Source organism: Erinaceus europaeus, chromosome 6 (genome assembly GCF_950295315.1).
Source record: "Erinaceus europaeus chromosome 6, mEriEur2.1, whole genome shotgun sequence".
Classification (NCBI taxonomy): Eukaryota; Metazoa; Chordata; class Mammalia; order Eulipotyphla; family Erinaceidae; genus Erinaceus; species Erinaceus europaeus.
Window position 1 is genome coordinate 72,116,606 of NC_080167.1, and position 21,356 is coordinate 72,137,961.

General features: G+C 51.3%; 1 protein-coding gene across 6 annotated transcripts in view; it reads left to right on the top strand.

The window, feature by feature from the left end:
* EPC1 (enhancer of polycomb homolog 1) overlaps window positions 1-21,356 on the top strand; it is a 77,371-nt gene that overhangs the window by 20,539 nt on the left and 35,476 nt on the right. For 3 of the 6 annotated variants that reach the window (XM_060192505.1, XM_007536464.3, XM_060192506.1), the window contains exon 1: window positions 10,069-10,462. The exons of 1 other annotated variant lie outside the window; for it this stretch is intronic. In XM_060192505.1, coding sequence (XP_060048488.1) covers window positions 10,310-10,462 — 153 coding nt within the window. In that variant the 5' untranslated portion in view covers window positions 10,069-10,309. Of the gene's footprint in view, window positions 1-10,066; window positions 10,463-21,356 lie in introns of those variants that run through there. 2 more of the 6 variants (XM_060192509.1, XM_060192507.1) reach the window with 2 other exon arrangements.

Genomic DNA, 21,356 nt, shown 5'->3' on the forward strand with positions numbered 1-21,356 from the left:
AACCCAGATCCCTGAGCATGGCCATCTCACTTAGCCAGATGCTCGGCCACCCAGCCCCCTTGTTAAGTGCTCACTCTCCCTCCAGGCTTCATTCAGTAGGTGCCACTTAGGCCTTCCTGGTCCGTGGCTTAGCGCGTGCTGCTGCGTGAAACTAGTGTTCAGTGGTAGTTTATGTAAGTGCTGAAGATTGTAAGGCCCCTCAAAGGACTTACTGGGGGAAACACGTTCAGTAGAATGACTTTCAGTGTTTGACATGGCACCAGGAAGTAAACTCAGGACCTCACATGTGTGGCACCACTACTGAGAGGTCTTCCCGTCCAGATCTTCCATTTCCGAGAGACGGAGACAGACCACATCGCCGCCCCCCATTCGCCGTGTTCCTGAGCAGAGCCGGGGCACTGACTCCGGGCTCTTACACTCAGCAAGGCCTACGCTCCACTCCCCAGACCCCGAGAGGTTCAGTGCTTCCTCCCTTCCCTCAGCCCTTCATACCCACCACCCCCCTTTGGCCTTTTCTGCCTTGAACTAACAGCCCTGCTTCACCACTTGCAAAGCTCTCCCCCTACAGGTGGGGACCGGGGGCTTGAACCCGGGTCCTTGTGCATTGTAACGTGCGCTTCAGCAGGTGTGCTACCACCCAGCCCCTGTTATTATTTTTCATTTGGTAGGACAGAGAGAAATTAGAGAGAGGGAGAGGGAAGGAGGGAGAGAGAGGGAAAGAGAGGGAGAGGGAGAGGGAGGGAAAGAGAGAGAGAGAGGCCTGTAGCCCCGCTTCGTAACTTGTGAAGCTTCCCCCTGCAGGTGGGAGCCAGGAGCTCAAACCCAGGTCCTTGTGCACTGCAGTATGTCCACTTCACTGGGACCATACACAGGACCCCCTAAACTTTTATTTTCTAAGATGCATGTTTATTCTAGAAGACTAATTTTGGGAATAAGGGGCATGTCTCATTAAGTAATATAAGATTATTGTTCAATTTGCAAATAACTTCATATTCATATCCGCCACTGCTTTTCTGACGGAATCTAGGACCTTCATTAAGATGTCTCCATGGAGCCCTTTGCTGTTGCCACTACAAGGAGAAGGAACATTCAGATGGTCTTGTGGGACCTGTGACTAAGGTGACAAGTCTCAAAAATGGCTACATTTTAAAAGATGGCTACATTTATGTAGTGTCTTTTTTTAGAGGGATTTAAATTTTGGCAAAATCCTTGTGCTCAGAGTAGATTTCCTATACATTTAGGATTTTATATTATGCAGTAAATGACTTAACATATTAATATTTAATTCAGTATTAATGGAACAATTTTGTGGATTTTTAAAGTCACTTTCATTCTGAGACAAGCCTGGTGTATCTCTGGGATTTGTGTTTTTCTTGGTTAAAGTTTATATTGTGATAAAGTTAGATGGAAACATTTTTAGTTCTCCCTACTATCGCTAGCTAGGATTAATCATTTTCCATCCTGCTGTGTTGGTCAGAATTAATAATTTGCCCTTTATTCCTTAAGGATAGAGCTGGACTGTTCTTGGGTACATTCTGTTATAGCAAACACAGCTCTTAGCTAGCATCTTAAAAGTCCCATGCACCAATCAGCCTGTTAGAGAAAGCAGAAATTCATATTGTTTCCATAACACCATTACATGTACTGCAATGAAGTCACAGTATTTGCTTTTCAACATTTCCTAGAGAGAAAAAACACATTATCAAGGGCTTCCAGTTTTTATTGCCCTTGATGTGATGTTAGAACTATTTGCTGACATTTCTTTTTTCTTTTCTCTCTTTTTTTTTTTTATGGATTGGGAAATGCTTTAATTCTGTGGCATGGTTCCATATTATCAAGAGTTCTAAAAACATCATTACAATTTTCCTCTCCAAAGAGTTGGTTCATAAAGAAAGCAACAGGAGAGGAAGTGGGAAGATCATTGGGTAATTCTCATTGTTACAGTAAATTCTAGGTTAGCTTTGACTTCTTGGATTTGAAGATTTCCCCATCATAAGAAGAAACATCTTTAACAAATTAGATGCATTGTAGTGGTTGAACATAGGAATTCCCTGTCCCATAAGAATGTGCAGTGCATTTGTAGTGTGGGCACTGAGCCTCAGCAATACCCTCAGCATGCTTCACTTCAGACTGTGTCCAGAGACGTCAGGCATGGAATGTCAATCTTTCACTCTCATTACTTGGGTGAGACCGTTCCTTTCATAGTATTCTCTAATTCCATTCCAGGCAGTTCACTTCCTAATAAAGTCCCAAAACCTAGATATAGACCATGTCCCGTGAGGTAGGGCATATGTTCACACATATCCATAAAGTAGGGCAAAATATATACTATTGTTTTCAGGTGTGAATGCTGGGGGGCGGGGGTGTAAGTTCCAGGCCCCCAAAGGTAGAGGTTAGTTCAGTTCTTTCTTGCAAGTGTGTCTCTGACATTTCTTTAATAGGACATTATGAAGCAGAAAAGCAAGAAATTTAAAAAAAGATCAAATGGCAGTGTCCAGGTTCACTAGTCAGTACTTGTGCATGATGCTCTCCATTGGTCAAGTGGCAGTGTCCAGGTTCACAAGTCAGTACTTGTGTACGATGCTCTCCATTGGTCAAGTGGCAGTGTCCAGGTTCACTAGTCAGTACTTGTGCAGAGGCTCTCCATTGGTCAAGTGGCAGTGTCCAGGTTCACTAGTCAGTACTTGTGCACGATGCTCTCCATTGGTCAAGTGGCAGTGTCCAGGTTCACTAGTCAGTACTTATGCACGATCCTCTCCATTGGTCAAGTGGCAGTGTCCAGGTTCACTAGTCAGTAGTTGTGCATGATGCTCTCCATTGGTCAAGTGGCAGTGTCCAGGTTCACTAGTCAGTACTTGTGCAGAGGCTCTCCATTGATCAAGTGGCAGTGTCCAGGTTCACTAGTCAGTACTTGTGCACGATGCTCTCCATTGGTCAAGTGGCAGTGTCCAGGTTCACTAGTCAGTACTTGTGCAGAGGCTCTCTGTTGCAGCCTTGAGTCACCGTTTGATGCTGAACTCACTTTGCCTTCCCACACTGTACAAGAAATGGATTCCATTTCCCCTGTGGAATACAGTGTCTGGCTTAACTACTAGTCCTGTGTGTCTGTAGGGGATGTATCTTGTTATCAGGCACAAACTGCTTTGGTTAATAAGCATCTAGTAAATATCTGTGGAACGACTGAAGAAATGAAGGTTCTGTGTTCCTCTTAGCAAAACTGGTATGCTTGGGGGCAAAAAATCACTGTCCCATCAAAGAAAATTGAACCTCTTTGGACCCCTAACCATTCTTGTCTCCTTCACTTCTCACTCTGAGGAGGGACGTAAAGTGAGTCCATTTTCACAGTTGTTTACTTTGGACATACAAGCATGCCCCAAGATCTTTTACCTTCAGAAGCAGCGCTACCTGCAGCCAGAACTGTCACCTCTGTCTCTCCCCTGCCTCTGAAAGACCTGCCTCCATGTTCTTTTTATTGGTTTTTAGATTTACTTACTTACTTACTGGATAGAGACAGAAATTGAGGGGCCGTAGCCCTCATTCACTGCTTGAGAAACTTCCCTTCTGCAGGTGGGGGGGGGGGGCAGGGCAATCCCCAGGTCCTTGCTTACTGGCCTGGTTCTCCTTGCTCCCTCTCCATCCCCCTGTCTTAAGCCAGACCCTGCTCAACTCTGGTTTATGATGGTACAGGGGATTGAACCTGGGACTTCGGAGCCTCAGACAGGAGTCTCTTTGCATAACCATTACGCGATACGAGAATCCGGCATGAAGCCCAGCCAGTCTATCTTGGCGTTACTCTCGATCGCACTCTGTCATTTCACGAACATCTCATAAAAACTGCAGCAAAGGTGGGCGCGAGGAATCACATCATTGCAAGACTGGCCAGCTCCTCATGGGGCGCGAGCGCTTCCACACTACGATCATCATCTCTGGCATTATGCTATTCCACTGCAGAATACTGTGCCCCAGTATGGTTCCGTAGCCCCCATGTCCACTTTGTCAATTCCAAATTATATTCCTCCATGTGGATAATTTCTGGAACCATCCGTTCCACCCCGGTTCCATGGCTGCCAGTTCTTAGCAACATCACCCCGCCAGATATTCGTCGGGATGCGGCATCATCTAAGTTCATTTCCCACGTCTACGCTCGACCGGACCTGCCAATATACGCGGAGATCTTCGCCCACCCTGTCCAACGCTTGACGTCTCGTCACCCAATCTGGTCCCCTATACCTACACTGAACTTCTCTGTTCCAGTCTCTTGGAAACAGAGTTGGCAGTCAGCTGAGGTCAAGAACAAACACCTCATCACAGACCCCTGCAAGCGTCAACCCGGCTTTGACCTAGCACGTTATGATTGGGCCCTCCTCAATCGCTATTGAACAGGCCATGGCCGGTGTGCCGCTATGTTCCATCGCTAGGGAGCCAGAGACGACCCGAACTGCCCCTGCGGCTCCAGACAGACTATGACCCACATAGTCAATGACTGCCACCTCTCCAGATTCAAAGGAGGTCTCGAAACTTTATATCAGGCTCAACCTGACGCTGTTGACTGGCTACGGAAGAAGGGCAAACGCTAGAAGAAGAACCATTACGCTATTTACTCCCGCCCCTCTTAATTTTTTTTTTCACCTTCTAATGTGGTTCCAGAGGCTCCACTCTGGAATTAAACACCAGACATTCCACTCTCAGTACTGCTTCCAGCTTTGTAATGTAGGCAGATGTTGCAAGCTTCTAACGGCCATATCTCAGAGGGTGGGAATCAATGATGCATTGAAAATGCACTTCACCTTACTGACAGAGTACCGGTTCAGAAAATGGGAGATACCATTCTTACTGACTGGAAGTATCATGTTTGGAGGTGAAGTACAGTGTGTGGTGTAGGCTTCAGAAAATATCCATTTGAATTTATCTGACCACCATTCATTCTTCAGATGCAGAAACTAGTGGCCAGGCCCATGGAGATTAAGTATTCAAAGTTCTGAGTTGAATTTTGAAGGATCATTAACAGTAGCTTGTTCACTTCTGTTGAATTTTTCCTGAAGGCCAGACAGCTTTCTAAATGTTTTCAAGAATTGCCGTTAGCATTTTGATGGCTAGATGTGGATGGCTTAGCTGCCAAGCCAGACAGAACAGAAAAGAATGAGCAAAAATCCAGAGGCAGGAGTGCTGGCTTCTGAAGCTGTGGTTATACTGACTCGTCAGTGTGAAGGGCTTGTGTTAGGCAACAGAAAGTCGGGGTGTTGGACAGTGTGGCAAAATGGCCAAGTCTTGACAACCATGAAAACAGTGGTTGCTGAATGGGTGCAAGGAGATAACAAGACTTGGGTGAGATGCTGCAGAGTGGGCACGGGTTTTAGGCTCACTGGGTTATTGGCAGACACTCTGAAATCCTCAAGGACACGGTTCTTCCTGGAACTGACTTTGTCTCTAAGTGGAAAGTGTAGAGAGCTGGGGCTATGGTTAAGACAATAGGAATAGAAATAGGGATGTCCAGTGGAGAAGCAGTCACAGACGCCAGAACTCCCACCTTCTGCACCCCAAAAAGAATTTGGGTCCATACTCCTAGAGGGGTTCGAGAAATGTTAGGGGAAGATGCCCAGAGGACTCTGAACCCCAATTCCATCAGGACCCACACATAGAAGAGGGGAAAAGGAAGGCCATTCAGAAGCAGTAATAAGTGTAGCTGTGACTTAAAATGGAAGAGAAGGCAAGACCATGGGGGGGGGGGGGGGAAGGGCAGATGGGTAGGCAGGCAAGGCAGATGGTTATAGAAATGTCAGCTCACATCTGTGACCTTGGGAGAATTACTGCAGTTTCCAGTGGAGGGAATAGGGACACAGAACTCTGGTGGTGGGAATAGTGTGGAGTTGTACTTGTTTTGTAAGTCACTAATAAAAATAAAATAAGGAAGCAAGTCTTAGAAATAAGTTTCAAGAAGAAACAATAGGACTTGGGCATATATTACATGTGAGGGTCACAGTTGGAAGCATACACAGAAAACTGGAAGCAGAAGTTCTGTCTGAAGCACTGCAGCGAGTGACATTTCAGGGGAGGTATTCTAGTGACTGGTGGCTCCCATCTGTTGTCTCTTAACTTCCTACTCCTGTCTTCACCGATGTCTCTTAACTTCCTACTCCTGTCTTCACCGATCGTACCTTGGCTTGCTCAAGCCAAGTAAACTTTCTCATCTTTAGACACGCCTGGCGGTTGCCTCCTCCCTCTCTGCTTTCTCCCAGGAATGTCCTGCCACTCCGTGGGCCCCCAGCTGGAAGACTTGTCATCCTTCAGCACCGAGTCTTTGCCATGATGTCTCAGCCCTAGAGCTGAGTGCCAGTCACTGAGGACGCAGAGAAGAGAGCACTTAAAGCTGAGCATGGGAACAGTTCATCTAAAAGGAGGTGTAGGGGGTTCTGAGGGGGAGGGTGAGGAGTCTCATCCATTTCCATGTGTGAGGACCCAGGTTTGAGCCCCATGGGAGCATCTGCAGTGGGGAAGCTCTTTGTCTCTGACCTTCTATCTAGAGGAAAGAGGAGGAAAAAGAAACAAAGACTGCTGGCAAGAGTGAGAGTAGCAACAACCCTGGTGGCAAGGATTAGCCACTTTTGCAAGGAATATTTTGGCTCGATAAAGGGAGCTGAGGAAAATTACACGGGAACCATTATTGCTGCATTCCAGCCACCTCTCAGGAAAGAGGAAGGAAACAGATATGAAGTCTGCGACTCAAGCCTTGGTGCTTTTAGGAACCCACTGCAGGACACAGAAGGCAGAGGCTCAGGTCATGGTGTTCAATGGAAAACTTGTACAAAATAAAACATCTCTTAATAGACATGTTACCTGAAGGGGCCGGGTTCTGGCGCACCTGGTTGAGCGCACATTACAATGTGCAAGGACCCAGGTTCAAGCCCCCGGTCCCCACCTGCAGGGGGATAGCTTCGCGAGGGGTGAAGCAGTGCTATAGGTGTCTTTCTTCCTTCTCTATCTCCCCCCACCCTTGCACTATTCTTAATTTGTAAGCACATCTGTGAACAAACTATGGAGGACAATTCTAGAATCTCTACAGAACAAGTAAGTTCTTTGTGTAGTGGCCGCTGCCACTGATGCAGGATCTGGAGCAGTTTGCTCACAAGCTGTTTTAGTGAAGGTGTAAGCATATGTACATGTGTGTATCTTCATGAAAATGCACATATCCGCACATCTCCACGTACATACTCCGATGTGTCTCCTTGGTGGTTCACTCACGACTTCAGATGCAGTTTGTTCCACCAGGTCTTAGGCCAAGCAGAATCTCCTGCAGGACTCTAGGCACCCTGTGGTGGGAAGACTTCCTATAGGAAGCTGCCATTTTCAGAGCTGCTGGACCGCCCGCCACACAGTGCAGCTGGCAACTCTTGAGGTTCCCGGATCAGATGTGACCCGCTAGGTGACCTCCGTGACTTGAGTCCCTGTATTCACTGCTTCATTTGCCTCAGATACAAACCCAGCCTACAAGCTCTTACTCAGACACCATCTCCTCCAAAAAGTCTTCCAGCATGCTGCCACGCGAGCCACTCCCAGGGAACTGGGTGCTGCTTTCTCCCTCCCTCTCTGTCCCCACCCTCTCGCTCTCTCTCTGCCTGCTCCCACAGTTGCCCCAGCTTTTGTCATCACACTGAGCTGGGGAAGGCAGCTGCCATCCACACACAGGTCCTCGGCTCAGTTGTCCGAGCTCCCGCCATGGCCCAGGAACGGCCACTGACTGTGGGGGCCAGGCCCCAAGATGTTCGCTGCTGGCAGGACACGAGGCAGCCTCAGTTTAGGAGTGTGGGCAGAATGTTCTTCCGCTTGCACGGGCCGAAGGTGAACTGTCACGGCCAGACTCTGGGTAATCCGGAGCACTGCAGTGTAGTGGTCTTCTCCCCGCTGGTGGGCTGTAGCTATACCAGCCGAGCCGGCACTTGGCTGCTGCCTTGTGCCACAGCTAACAGCCACTGCCCTAGCCGCAGACTTAACAAAACTTGTTGCCATCTTGGTAACACTTGACACTTTGCTGCCAAACTTATCAAACCCAACGGGCCAGTCTTCCTGGTTCTCGAGATACTTCTCTGGGGAGATTTCCCTGTGTAACAATTCAAATATTAAAGACGTGATCACAATCACATAAACCTCTCAATTACAGTTTTGTGTGTGTGTGTCTGTGTGTGTGTGTGTGTGTGTGTGCGCGCTACAGGTCTCCATGGGGCTCAAGCTTGTAACTTTCTCAAAGGCAGAAGTGATGGGCAGCCCCTGCAGCGCCGCCTCAAACCTCGCTTCCTTTCGGCTGCAGCCTCTGAATTCTGGAAGTGGTGCTGGTCGTGACTGTTCCCATTGCTTCATTGCAATAAAAAAATGAAGACGAGTAGATAAAATTAGGATTACAGGTAAAAAAAGATGCAGAGTGCTGACCTAGTTCAGTGGCTCTGCACATGGGCTCTGAGGCAGAAGGGCTTCAGACAGAGGTTCATCCCTCTGGTAAAAAAAAAAAAAAGAAAAAAGAAAAAACTCATTGCAATAAAAAGCTTAGATGGAATAGATAAAGCTAGGATCAAGGAAAAAAAGGAAAATATTTACTTCATTGCAATAAGGAAAGATGGGTAGATAAAAACCAGGATCAAGAAAAGAAGCATAAAGAAAAAACTGGGGGTCAGGCAGTGACGCATCTGGTTGAGCGCACACATTAATTACAATGCTCAAGGACCCAGGTTCAAGGCCTTGGTCCCCACCTGCTGGGGGAAAGCTTCATGAGTGGTAAAGCAGGGCTGCAGGTGTCTCTCTGTCTCTCTCCCTTCTCAGTTTCTGTCTGTCTCTATCCAAGATTAAATAAAAATAAATTTATTTTAAAAGAAAAACTTTGCTTCATTGCAATAAAAAGAAAAGGTGGGCAGATAAAATTAGGATTGAGAAAAAAACTTTACTTAAGAAAAAGAAAAAACTTATTGCAGTGAAAAGCAGGGATGGGTAGATAAAATCAGGATTAAGAAAAAGCGTTGCTTTATTGGAATAAAAAGTGAAGATGAGCAAATAAAATCAGGATCAATAAAAAGAAAAAACTGTTTTGTTGCAGTAAAAAGCGAAGATGGGCAGATGAAAATTAGGATGAAGAAAAAGCTTTACTTCACTGCAGCAAAGAGTGAAAACGGGCAGATAAAATTAGGATTAAAGTAAAAACGGTCTCTTCCTTCTTCTCAATGTCTGGCTATCTATCCAACAAATGAAGATAATTAAAAAAGGAAAACCCTGCTTCGTTGCCCTAAGACGGGTAGATAAGCTTGGGCTCAAGGAGGGCAGCGGGCGAGAGCGCAGCGCCCCAGGCGGCTCTAGAGCGGCGGCCGCGGGAGTCGCAGGTGTCGGGCTGCCGCAGGTGCGCGCGCGGCGTCGGGAGCGGGCAGGGGGCGCGCTGCGCGCTCCTGTCCCCTCAGCCGCGCTCCGGCCCCTCAGCCGCGCTCCTGTCCCCTCAGCCGCGCTCCTGGGTCCCCTCAGCCGCGCTCCCGTTCCTCAGCCGCGCTCTTTTCTCTGCCGGCTCCCTTCCCTCAGCCGCACTCCTGTTCCTCAGCCGGCTTTTTTCCCTCAGCCGCACTTCTGCTCCTCAGCCCTCTTTTCTTTTCCCTCAGCCGGCTCTTTTCCCTCAGCCGCACTCCTGTTCCTCAGCCCTCTTTTGCTCAGCCGGCTTTTTTCCCTCAGCCGCACTTCTGCTCCTCAGCCCTCTTTCTTTTCTCTCAGCCGCACTCCTGCTTCTCATCCCTCTCTTTTGCTCAGCCGGCTCTTTTCCCTCAGCCGCACTCCTGTTCCTCAGCCGGCTCTTTTCCCTCAGTCGCACTCCTGTCAGTCAGCCGGTTCCCTTCCCTCAGCCGGCTCTTTGCCCTCAGCCGCACTCCTGCTCCTCAGCCCTCTTTCTTTGCCCTCAGCCGGCTCCGGCCCTCAGCCGCGCCGCCTCGCGCCCCGCTCCTTTCCCTCCGCCGCGTCCGCCGCGTCCTCCGCGCCCCCGCCCCCGCCGGCCGCGCGCCCGCGCCGTGCGCGATGCAGTGTGGGGAATGGCTGGGGCCGGCGGGGGAGCGCACGGTGGAGTTTTCATGTCCGCCATGTTGGCCATGGCGTGCTGAGGGCGGCGGGCGAGCGCGGCGCGCAGCGGCACAGCCTCCCGCGCTCCCGGCTGGTCCAGCGCCCGGACGGCGGGCTCGGCGCTCCGCCCCTCGGGTCCCGGCGGCGGTCGGCGAGCGGGGGCCGGGCCCGCGGCGCTCCATGCTCCCGCTGGCCGGGGCCGTTTCGCCTGCGCGGAGACGACGCGGCGGCGGAGATGAGTAAACTGTCGTTCCGGGCGCGGGCGCTCGACGCCTCCAAGCCGCTGCCGGTCTTCCGCTGCGAGGACCTGCCCGACCTGCACGAGTACGCGTCCATCAACCGCGCCGTGCCGCAGATGCCCACCGGCATGGAGAAGGAGGAGGAGTCGGTACGTGTCCTGCCCGGCCGGGCCCGCTCGCCAGGCTCCCGCGGCGGCGGCGGCGGCGGCGGCGGAGCGCGGCCCCAAGATGGCCGCCATCTTCCCCGCCGCCGCCGCCGCCGCCCGGCCGCGCCCCGCGCGCCGCCCGCCGCCGCCCCGCCGCCGCCGCGAGCCCCGCCGCCCGCCCGCCCGCCCGCCGCCCGCGCCCCGCACCCCGCGCCCCGCCGCCCCGTCGCCGCCGCCGGTCCGGGGCCCCGAAAGGCACAAAGGGGTCACGTGACGCCGCTGCCGGCAGCCATCTTGTGGCCTCGGCGTCGGGCGGGAGGGCGGCGGGGAGGCGGCGGGCCGGCCGCTGGGGGCGCTCGCGGGGCGCGCTGGAGGCGCGCGCGGCTGACGCGCTGCCGGCCCCGCCCCTTCGACCCCTGACCCCTGGCCCCGCCGCCGATCCCGAGGCTGAAGCCGGGGCTCTGGTGGCCGCTCGCCGCCCTGGCCGCCTCAGCTCGCGGGGAGACCCGCGTGGGGCAGCGGGCGGGCGGGGTCTGCCGCTCTCCTGAGGCGGTCCTGACGCGGCCGGCGCTCAGCTCCCGGGGGCGCGGGGTCTCCCTGGCGGACCCCAGTTCACAGGGGCGCGGGGTCTCCCTTACAGACCCCACAGGGGCGTTGACTCCAGCTCACGGGCGCGGGGTCTCCTTGACTGACCCCACAGGGGCACTGGCCCCAGTTCACAGGGGCACGGGGTCTCCCTGACAGATCTCACAAGGGCGCTGACCCCAGCTCTCGGGTGTGGGGTCTCCCTGATGGACCCCACAGGGGCGTGTACCCCAGCTCACGGGGATGTGCGGTCTCCCTGACGGACGGACCTCACAGGCGCGTTGACTCCAGCTCACAGGTGCGCGGGGTCTCCCTGACAGACCCCACAGGGGCGCGGACCCCCGCTCATGGGGGCACGGGTTCTCCCTGACTGACCTCACAGGGGCGCGGGTTCTCCCTGACTGACCCCACAGGCGTGCTGACCCCAGCTCACAGGGGCGCTTACTCCCCCACACACAGCTCACGAGGAGGATGCTGCCCCCCCCACACTGCTCCCACAGGTGCACGGCCCCCAGCCCGGGGCGCGGGGTCCCCTGGCTGACCCCACAGAGGCGCTGACCCTGTGACTCCAGCTCCGACAGGGATGTCAGGCCCCTTTATAGGCGACCCCTGACTGCTGACACGGTGACCCCCGTAGCTCCGCGCCAGAGGCTGTGCGGTGTGCGCAGGGGGAGCCCGTCCCGCTCTGTGTCCGGGGGCCTGAGCTGGGGCCGAGCTCCGCGTCAGCGATTCCCACAGTGATTCCCACAGCCCCGACTGAAGCTGACGGGAGCTCCGCGGTCCCACCCCTTTAGCTGCGTGGCGGCCACGGGCTGTGAGGTGAGGTGAAGTGCAGTGAGCTCCGTGTGAGGAGCCGCGGGCGCCGGACAGGCCCTCAGCGTGGGTCACTCGCCTTCCCAGCAGAGCTGTGGCGCTCACCGGCCTGGCTGTGCGGCCTCATCCAGTGCAGCAGAGGCGGCGGGTGGGCAGTGGTGGGCAGGACCCGGGTTCGAGCCCCGCCCCCCGCAAGGGGAGTCGCTTCACAGGCGGTGGAGCAGGTCTGCAGGTGTCTGTCTTTCTCTCCCCCTCTCTCCATTTCTCTGTCTTCCCCTCCTCTCTCCATTTCTTTCTGTCCTATCCAACAACAACGACAGCAGTAACAACAATAATAACAAGGAGCAGTGGATTCATAATCAGGCACTGAGCCCCAGCGATAACCCTGGAGGCAAAACAAAAAGGCAGAGAAACTTTCCTCAGGAGCTAGAGACCCAGCTGGACTGACTGGGGTGCCGATCCTGTGACTAGCAGGCTCCACCTGGTGCACCACCGCATGCCCCGTGTTGATTTTGATTTTAGCGCCTTGGAGACGGTGAGGAGGGCTCTCTAGCCGCTGTAATCACCTTGGAGATGGTGAGGAGAGATCTCTAGCCGCCATAACCCCCTTGGAGACAGTGAGGAGAGATCTCTAGCCGTCGTAATCACCTTGGAGACAGTGAGGAGAGATCTCTAGCCGCCATAACCGCCTTGGAGACAGTGAGGAGAGCTCTCTAGCCGCCGTAATCCCCTTGGAGACTGAGGAGAGATCGCTAGCCACCGTAATCCCCTTGGAGACAGTGAGGAGAGATCTCTAGCCGCCATAACCACCTTGGAGACGGTGAGGAGAGATCCCTAGCCGTCGTAATCCCCTTGGAGGCGGTGAGGAGAGCTCTCTAGCTGTTGTAATCACCTTGGAGACAGTAAGGAGAGATCTGTAGCCGCCATAACCGCCTTGGAGACGGTGAGGAGAGATCTCTAGCTGTTGTAATCACTTTGGAGACAGTGAGGAGAGATCTGTAGCCACCATAACCGCCTTGGAGACGGTGAGGAGAGATCTCTAGCCGCTGTAACTGCCCTGCATTCATAGGGCTCTAGCCAGGCAGAAGACCCCCCCCATCAATAGCCGCAGTATACAGCAAACTCGAGCTGTTTCTAAAGTGGACAGGCTTTTTGTTTTTAATGAATTTCTCTAAAATTAAGCACTGCATGTTCAAAACTTAATAGAAATCTAGTTTTTCTGTTTTCTAAAAGCAAGCATGACCACCACTAAGTCGTACATGTGAAAGTTTGGTTTATTTTCGTTTCTTAAAGAAAGTCTTTTTCCATTGGTGTTTTATAAACTAAGTTTTTTTTTTCTTCTATGTCTGACACTATAAGAACCCATCTAGAGGGGGCTTAAGCACACATGGCGCAAAGCACAAGGACCAGGCTTAAGGATCCCAGTTCAAGCCCCTGGCTCCCCACCTGTAGGGGAGTCACTTCACAGGCAGTGAAGCAGGTCTGCAGGTGTCTGTCTTACTCTCCCTCTCTCTATCTTCCCCTCTCTCCATTTCTCTCTGTCCTGTCTAACAACATCATCAATGACAACAATAATAATAACTACAACAATGATATAACAACAAGGGCAACAAAAGGGGAAAAATATAGCCTCCAGGAGCAGTGGATTCGTGGGCACCGAACCCCAGTGATAATCCTGGAGGCCGAAAAAAAAAAAGAACTCATCTAGACTTCATTGTATTTGCTGTCTTGATACTTAAACAGAAATATGTAACATGTAAGTTAATACAAGTAAAGCTTAAGTTATATATCTTATTTGTATTGCAAAGGACATGAGAGCACTTGGTGACTTTGAATTCAGTGATTAAACATAGCCTACATAAAATCAAAGATAACTGAAGAAAAATAATAAAACCTAGTTTTAACTTTTTTACTCTGACCTAGACATTTTTGAGCAAAGCTTCTAAATTGGGTTTCTACACGTTACATGAAAATGCCTCTGGGAAGCCGGGATCCCCATAACAGGCATGTCAAGCGCTGTGATAGCACGCGCGCTGTCCGAGGGAGAAAATGTGATTTGTCTTCAGTTCCTCGAATGAAACAGGACAAAGCTCAAGGTTGAGATCTACGGTGTTGAAAATTTCACTTATTAGCTCTCATCTCAGTAATGTCAGCTATAAGCTATTAAGTAGACTTAATCCTTTTAAAGTAGAGTTTGTAGTTAACTCAGGAATCCTGAGCCAGAGCCTCTAAAGAAAGAAGCCTCTTGAAAGTGGTTGTGTGTGGGTCTCAGCAGTGTTCATTTCGCTGTACTGTGTACTATTGGATAGTTTAGACTTTGGATGAGTGCTATCTTATTTTCTTGTAAAACACTAATGACAACTAATGGGGCACATTTCTAAAATAATGTCGCTGGTGCTTTTATGATCTGATGAGTTCTGTGCGAAACTACATGTTTGTATTATTGTCAACAGGACTTAGTAGAAAGTACCCTTAAATATAAGTACACTACCTTTGCTGTGCAAGTGCTAATAATAGCAGGTTAGTGGATCTGTGGCTGGGATTAAACATGGAGTCAGCCACTCCTGGAGCAGTGGCAGTGGTGGTGGTGGTTTCATCAGATCATTGCTCTCTTCTGGTGTAGGGATTGGACTTGTGAGAGCTGAGACTCAGGCATGAAAGCCTCTTACCTGGTCACTATGCACTCTGCCTGCCACCTGATATTTAAGATTTTGCTTTTGTGTTTTGCATTCTACTTTGTTGAGGCATTTGGTAGTGATGGGATTGTGTGTGTGTGTGTGTGTGTGTGTGTTTGTAACTTTGTGATGGCCAGAGTTATGTTTGTGTATATGAAAATGTATATAGGTTTTTTTTTTCTCCTCCAGGGTTATTGCTGGGCTCAGTGCCTGCACCATGAATCCACTACTCCCCCTTTTTGTTGCCCTTGTTGCTGTAGCCTCGTTGTGGTTATTATTATTGCCATTGTTGATGTTGTTCGTTGTTGGATAGGACAGAGAGAAATGGAGAGAGGAGGGGAAGATAGAGAGGGGGAGAGAAAGACAGACACCTGCAGACCTGCTTCACCGCCTGTGAAGCGACTCCCCTGCAGGTGGGGAGCCGGGGGCTCGAACCGGGATCCTTACGCTGGTCCCTGCGCTTTGCGCCACATGCGCCTAACCCATTGTGCCACCGACTGACCCCCGAAAATGTGTATTGTTTTATGACTCAACTTTCCTGTAAGAAAAAGAGAGAGCTAGTTACCAGCAGTGGACTGTAGCAGTAATTTAAGGCCAAGGGTAGCATTTTTTTAAGGAGCAGTAATGTTGAGGATGGTACTACTTTCTCCTTAAAAGAAGAGGACTCACAGGAAACAAGAATATTATGTTGTAATTTTGTTGTAAAATGAATCATGAGTGTTTACAAGTACAAAAGTAGTATGGAAGTATATACTTGGAAAAATTAAACTAAATAGGTTACTTCTTTATTTTGAAATAAAGTTTTCAGTGATTTACACACATTCAGCTTTTCTGCCTGGCTACAGCAGTTTATGGAGAAATCAAGGAGAGAGAGATAAACAACCCGTGGACTGCTGCTAGTGCGTCAAGTCATTATCTTTAACATACATGAGTCACAGTAGTTGTTGGAATATTGAGGTAGGCTCGCTCATTTCATCTGTGCCTGTGGGTGAGGTTCAGTTGCCTAGCATTTTGAACATAGCAGGTCCCCAGCTTGTGCCTTTTGTTCACCAGCCCCACTGGTAGTGCGAGAAAAGCGGAAGCTGGCATGTGGGGTGCTTGACTTGCCATGTGTACAGCCAGGGTTCACGTCCTTAGTGGGCCTGGCACTGGGGAACTTTGCCTCTCATTTCTGGATCTCAGTGCAAAAGTGTCTCAAGGATGGTAGAGTTGAGTGGCTGTGCCTGAAGCCCCTGGTGCTCTTTCTCTCTTCTCTCTCTCTCTTTCTCTCTCTCTCTCCAAAAGGGGGGGGCAGAGGAGGAAGAAACTTGTCATCGGTGAATTTTTTTATTTTTTAAATTGCTCTTATTTAATTATTTATTGGATGGAGATGGCCAGAAATTGAGAGAGGAAGGGGGAGATAGAAAGAAAGAGAGACAGAGAGACATCTGCAACCCTGCTTCACCATTTGTGAAGCTTTCCTTCTGTAGGTGAGGACCAGGGGCTTAAACCCAGGTCTTTTTTAAAAAATTTTTTTAATATTTATTTATTCCTTTTTGTTGCCCTTGTTTTATTATTGTAGTTATTACTGATGTCATTGTTGTTGGATAGGACAGAGAGAAATGGAGAGAGGAAGGGAAGACAGAGAGGGGGAGAGAAAGACAGACACCTGCAGACCTGCTTCACCCCCTGTGAAACGACTCCCCTGCAGGTGGGGAGCCGGGGCTCGAACCTGGACCCTTACTCTAGTCCTTGCACTTTGCACCACCTGTGCTTAACCTGCTGCACTACCACCCGACTCCCGAACCCAGGTCTTTTTGCACTGTGACATGTGCACTCAGCCAGGTGCGCTACCACCCGGCTGGCCCCTCATCAGTGAATTTCTGATGTACTGAGCTGACCTGTGATCAATGGGCATAAGACCGAGACTCCTCAGCTGTCTGTTCTGATGCCTGTCTTTATGATGGTGCTGACTGAGTTTTGCAGCAGATAAGAAAGCACATCACCTGGTTGAATTTCCCCTCGGCGCAGCAAGTGCTGATTGAAGACATGGGCTGTGACCTTAGAGCAGGCCAGGGCACAAAGGCCACCTGAAGGGATTTAGCAGAGGCACCCATCGTGCTGTGTAGCGGGATAAATTACTTGCTGGTAGTCACACGTCCTGAGGAAATGAGAATCTTTGCACTTTTTGAATACACCTGGCACTCTGGTTGATGATGGTGTGGGGGATTGAACGTGGGCTTCGGAGCCTCGGGCGAGAGTCTCTGCAGAACCATTATGCTCTGTGCCCCGCCCACATTGGACACGAACACATGAAGTTCTCAGCCACCTGAGGGCAGCTCTGAGGAGCGGGCAAGCAGTACCTACCTGTGGGTGCTGCAAATCAGCTTACCCTTACTTGACCTTTTGCGTTGGGGTCGCATGGTGCAGCTGTTAGTGAGTTGTCGTTCGATGTGAGTCTAGAGTTTGGTCCTTGAATTCCCAGCTCATTTAGAAAAGCCTGGTGAGACGGTCTCTCGAGGCGTATTTTTCCGTGCTCAGGGAAGAGACGTCTGTGCAGGTCGGTCAGTGGCTTCACTGCATGTTGCGTGAGTCTGGTTCATCCAGAAGTGAAGATGTTCTGGGCGCGTGGATGATTGGCCGCAGCTCAGAAGCCTCAGTCCTAAGGGCAGGACGCACGGACGTGGCCCACACATAGTCAGCCCCTGGCAGTCACAGAAATGGACACCCGTCGGGACGCGGTGGCGACCGCAGATCCTGTTATCTTAGGGCAGGAGGTCTGGTAGCGCGCACTGTGGCTGCACAGAGCCCTGAGGTGCGGCGGCCGTGGAGAGGCCGTTTTCACTCCTTTTTACTGCAGGTGTTGGCTGAGCGCTCGCATGAGCCGCAGCGGGCCCAGCACACACACAGTGACAGGCTCCCCTTGTGGTCGGTTGATATGTTAGACGTGCGTGACTGGAATTAAGGGGTGGGGGTCTCTTTTTTAAAGATGGGTCCCATTTCAGCAAACACACGGGAACCAGACTGAGTCCTAGACTGACTCCATCACTGCCTAGAGTGTCCAGGATGAAGATCCAGGCAGAGCTCAGACTGGGGAGGCTGGAGTCTTAGAAGGACCCTGGTCGGAGCCTGTCTGAGAGACGCGGGGGGGGGGGGGGGGGGGCAGTTCTGGAGGCCCAGCCCTGGCTGCTGCGAGTCTAGGGTGAGAGGCCTCGTACTGGAGGCTCGCGGAGGATTCTCGAAGGGTCAGTTCCCTAGGAGCGGAGCCAGAGTAGTTGCAGGCGGGACACTGCTATGGGCTCCCCCAGCAGAGATCAGACTCCAGCCTCAGGACGTAGCTCGTGCTCCAGAAACGCGTCCTGGATGCTAAAAGGCCCTGTGTTGTGAAGCTAAAGAAATAGAAATGCCAGAATGACACGGGTGCGAGTGTTAAAGTAGCTGTCGTAAACAGACATTACGAGAACTGCTACGAGAGTTGGAATGATATCCCAAAAGAGAGATAACCCCGTGCCCTCCCCTCAGCGATCCCGAGGCTGCTTTTCTCCTGGGTTGCTTTCATGCAAAGTCGGTCAGCACTTAGATTTTACCTCTTAAGAGAGTGAGGAAGGCTACATGTGAGGAAAGATGCCGCAAGCCGGTGGAGATGGTGGTGGGAAGGTGAAGTGGGTCGTTGGGCATCTGTTTTCTCTGTGAAGTAGGAGGTGAGGTCATCACCTCAGAGGGGCCGGCGAGCGGAAGCTCACTTGCCTGGCTGATGTCATGGGCGCTCAGAGCCACGCGCTCGGCCGCTGGGCATTCAGCTCAGCACCAGGTGTGTGTGTGGCGGGGCACTGGAAGGACTGAGGATCAGTACTTGATACGTTGTCAGAGCAGACCAGAGCCCACAGGGGCAGTAACTGGCGCCGGGATAGACCCCTGGTAGGGAGCGGACGGGGGGCTGGAGCTCCAGGCTGTGAGCTTGTGTTGGACCCAGTGCCGGGGTGGCCATGGCTAAGAGCAGAGGCTTGGATTTGGCTGCGGCGGCCTGGAGGGCAGAGCCAGGGCAGGGGCGGTGGTACTGGACGTTTCACGGAGGAGGATGCCAGCAGTGGGCTGGGTTATTGAAGTCAGGAGCTAGTTTTCTGTGTGAGGACAATGAGCTCTGACTGTGACTAAGAACTGTGCGTAGCGGCTTCGGGGAGAACAGCCGAAAGCCCAGAACAGGTCAGGGTAGCAGTTAGTCCTGGGATGTAATGACCGGGAGGAATGGCTATGGGCAGTTACTTCAAGGCTCCCTCGGGTGAGAGAGACATCCCACGACCTGAGGGAAGGCCCACAGCAGTTCTCTAGAGCTCACTAGAGCGCGCTAGACCCTGGAGCTGTGGAACACCTGAGCTCAGGTGGCCCCCGGGGCCAGGACTTAGGGCTTTCTCACTCAGCGTTTGGAGGCTGGTGGGCTCCTTCAGTCACCACAAATCCTGGTAAGAGGGGGAGCAGGACTGTGCCTAGTTGGTCCAGTCAGTGGGCTGGGTGTCTTGGTTTAGAAGTCTTCCCCTCCTCTCTCCCATTTCTCTCTGTCCTATCCAACAACAATAATAACTACAACAATAAAACAAGGGCAACAAAAGGGAATAAATAAATAAATATTAAAATAAATTTTAAAAAATTATTTTCAGTTTACTTTTTTTTATTGATTTAATGATGATCAAGATCAGCAAGACTAAAAAGAGGGGTACATTCCACACAGTTCCCAGCCCCAGAGTTCCGTATCCCATCCCCTCCATTGGAAGCTTTCCTGTTCTTTATCCCTCTGGGAGCATGGACGCAGGGACCCTGGAATGACCGTTACAGGTGGGTGGATCTCTGCCATTAACAGATAGTCTCATGGTGTTTTGGTGGTTCTCACGCCTACAAGTTTTTGGAACATTTTACCAGGTTCTGTACATTTTGGTGGTTTTTAGTTCGTCAGGCTGCTTCACCACTTAAATTGCAAGTGAATCTAGTCCTGTGGCCAGAAATGACACGTGTCACTCGAGTCACACTCGGCTGTAAAATACAGGAGGGGCCATACAGGCGGTGGCCTTCCCCTCAGCGGCAGCTCACTCAGCAGCTGGCTCAGTGTGTCGCGGGTTCTCCTGAGACTCCTCAAGTTTGGTACGTGCAATCCCTCAGATGTCCATCTGCCCGGCCTGCGAAGCGGAAGGGAGGCCCCTCTGGGTGAGGCAGGCTGAGGAGTCCAGTCCCCCGGGGAGCAGAGTCCGCGCAGGGAGGTCCCGCTCCATGTCAGAGCTCCTTGTCCAGCTCAGCCAGTCCCTGAACTCACTCAGCTCAGCAGGTTCTCTGTTCTCTGTCAGCTTTACTTTCCAGGCCTGTGGCTCCATCCATATTCTCCCCCGGTCGCTGCTGCTGCGTGTGAAGGTGGCAGGCGTTGCTTCCTTTCTTGTTTTGTTTGTGATGTGTGGCGTGTTCCTCCAGAGTCTTTGAACTCTGTAAGCCTCTTTTCACTTTGTATTCTCTCGTCTCAGTTCAAACTGACAATCTTTCTGAAACTGGAATTCTCTCAAAAGTGGGGATCATGTGTGAGCTTTCTTTGGGTTCATTCCACAGCTCAGTCACACCTGTAAGGCTCTTTGAACTAAGCTGCTTTTGATCTCCTTGATCTCCTTTGAGAGACCGTCTCTTTAAGCTTTCTTGAAGCTGCTGTTTGGTTGAGATTTTGAGGCCCCTAGTTAGTTTTTATTTGCAGGCCTTAGGGAAGTCTGATAGTTCTCTAAGACATCATCTTTGAACACACTTCCTGAGTTCTTAACGAAAGATTGCCGAGGGACCAGGAGGTAACTCAGGAAAGTTCCTGCCTTACCATGAGGCCCTGGGGCTGGAGATTGGTCCCCAGGTAAGAGCACCATGGACAGCACCAAGGGAGTTGAGTGGGTGGTGTTCATCTCCACTGTGCATCTCTGAAGCCCTGGGTTCAACCTCAGCACTACAGAGGAAACCAGAGCTGAGACTCACTCGTTCACCTTCATTTTCAGATGGTGCTTGTGTTTGTTGTTAATGTTGACACTTTTTATCCTCCTGGTCCCTTTTCTCTCATTTCTTTTATTTATTTATTTTAAATGATTTTTATTATTTGATAGAGACAAATCGAGAGGGATGGGGGAGGTAGAGAGGGAAGGAAATAAAGAAACACCCACAGCCTTGCTTCACCACTTGTGGGGCCCCGGGGGCTTGAACCTAGGACCTTACGCACTGTAGTACTTCACCAGGTGCTCCACCGCCTGGCCCCCAGATGGTGTTTTATCGGGAGTCCTGGATTCAGCCTTGGCTCCGAGTCCTTTCTCGACTTCAGCATGGTTGTATGTAATCTAGAGAGACTTCAATTTTTCACCTTTAGCACTTTTTTCAGTTTACCGTATGTAGTTGCAAAAAACAAGGCTGCATTTCCATTCTTTTAATATTTTTATTTATTTACAATAGAGATGGAGACATTAAGGGGGAAGGGAAAGATGGAGTGAGAAACACCTGCAGCACTGATCTGCCTCTTGTGAAGCTCCTCCACCATGGGTGGGGATGGGGGCTCAAATCTGGATCCTTGTGCTCACCCAGGTGTTCCAGTCAGCGGCTCCTGAGACAACATGGCCAACTCTGGGTGACAGACAGTCTGTTGATTTAAACCCCCAGGTTAGTAGGCAGATTCTACCTGCTCGCTCCAGAGGCAGCTTTCTCCCCTTCCCGACAGGAACAGCGACCTGCTTTTCTGCCCTGCTTGCAGCCTCACGGGACACCCGTGGCGTTGACTAACAGCTTCTGGAGTAGTGTTGTCCTCTGAGAGGCAGGCGGCTCTTCTCCTAAAGCCAGTGAAAGTC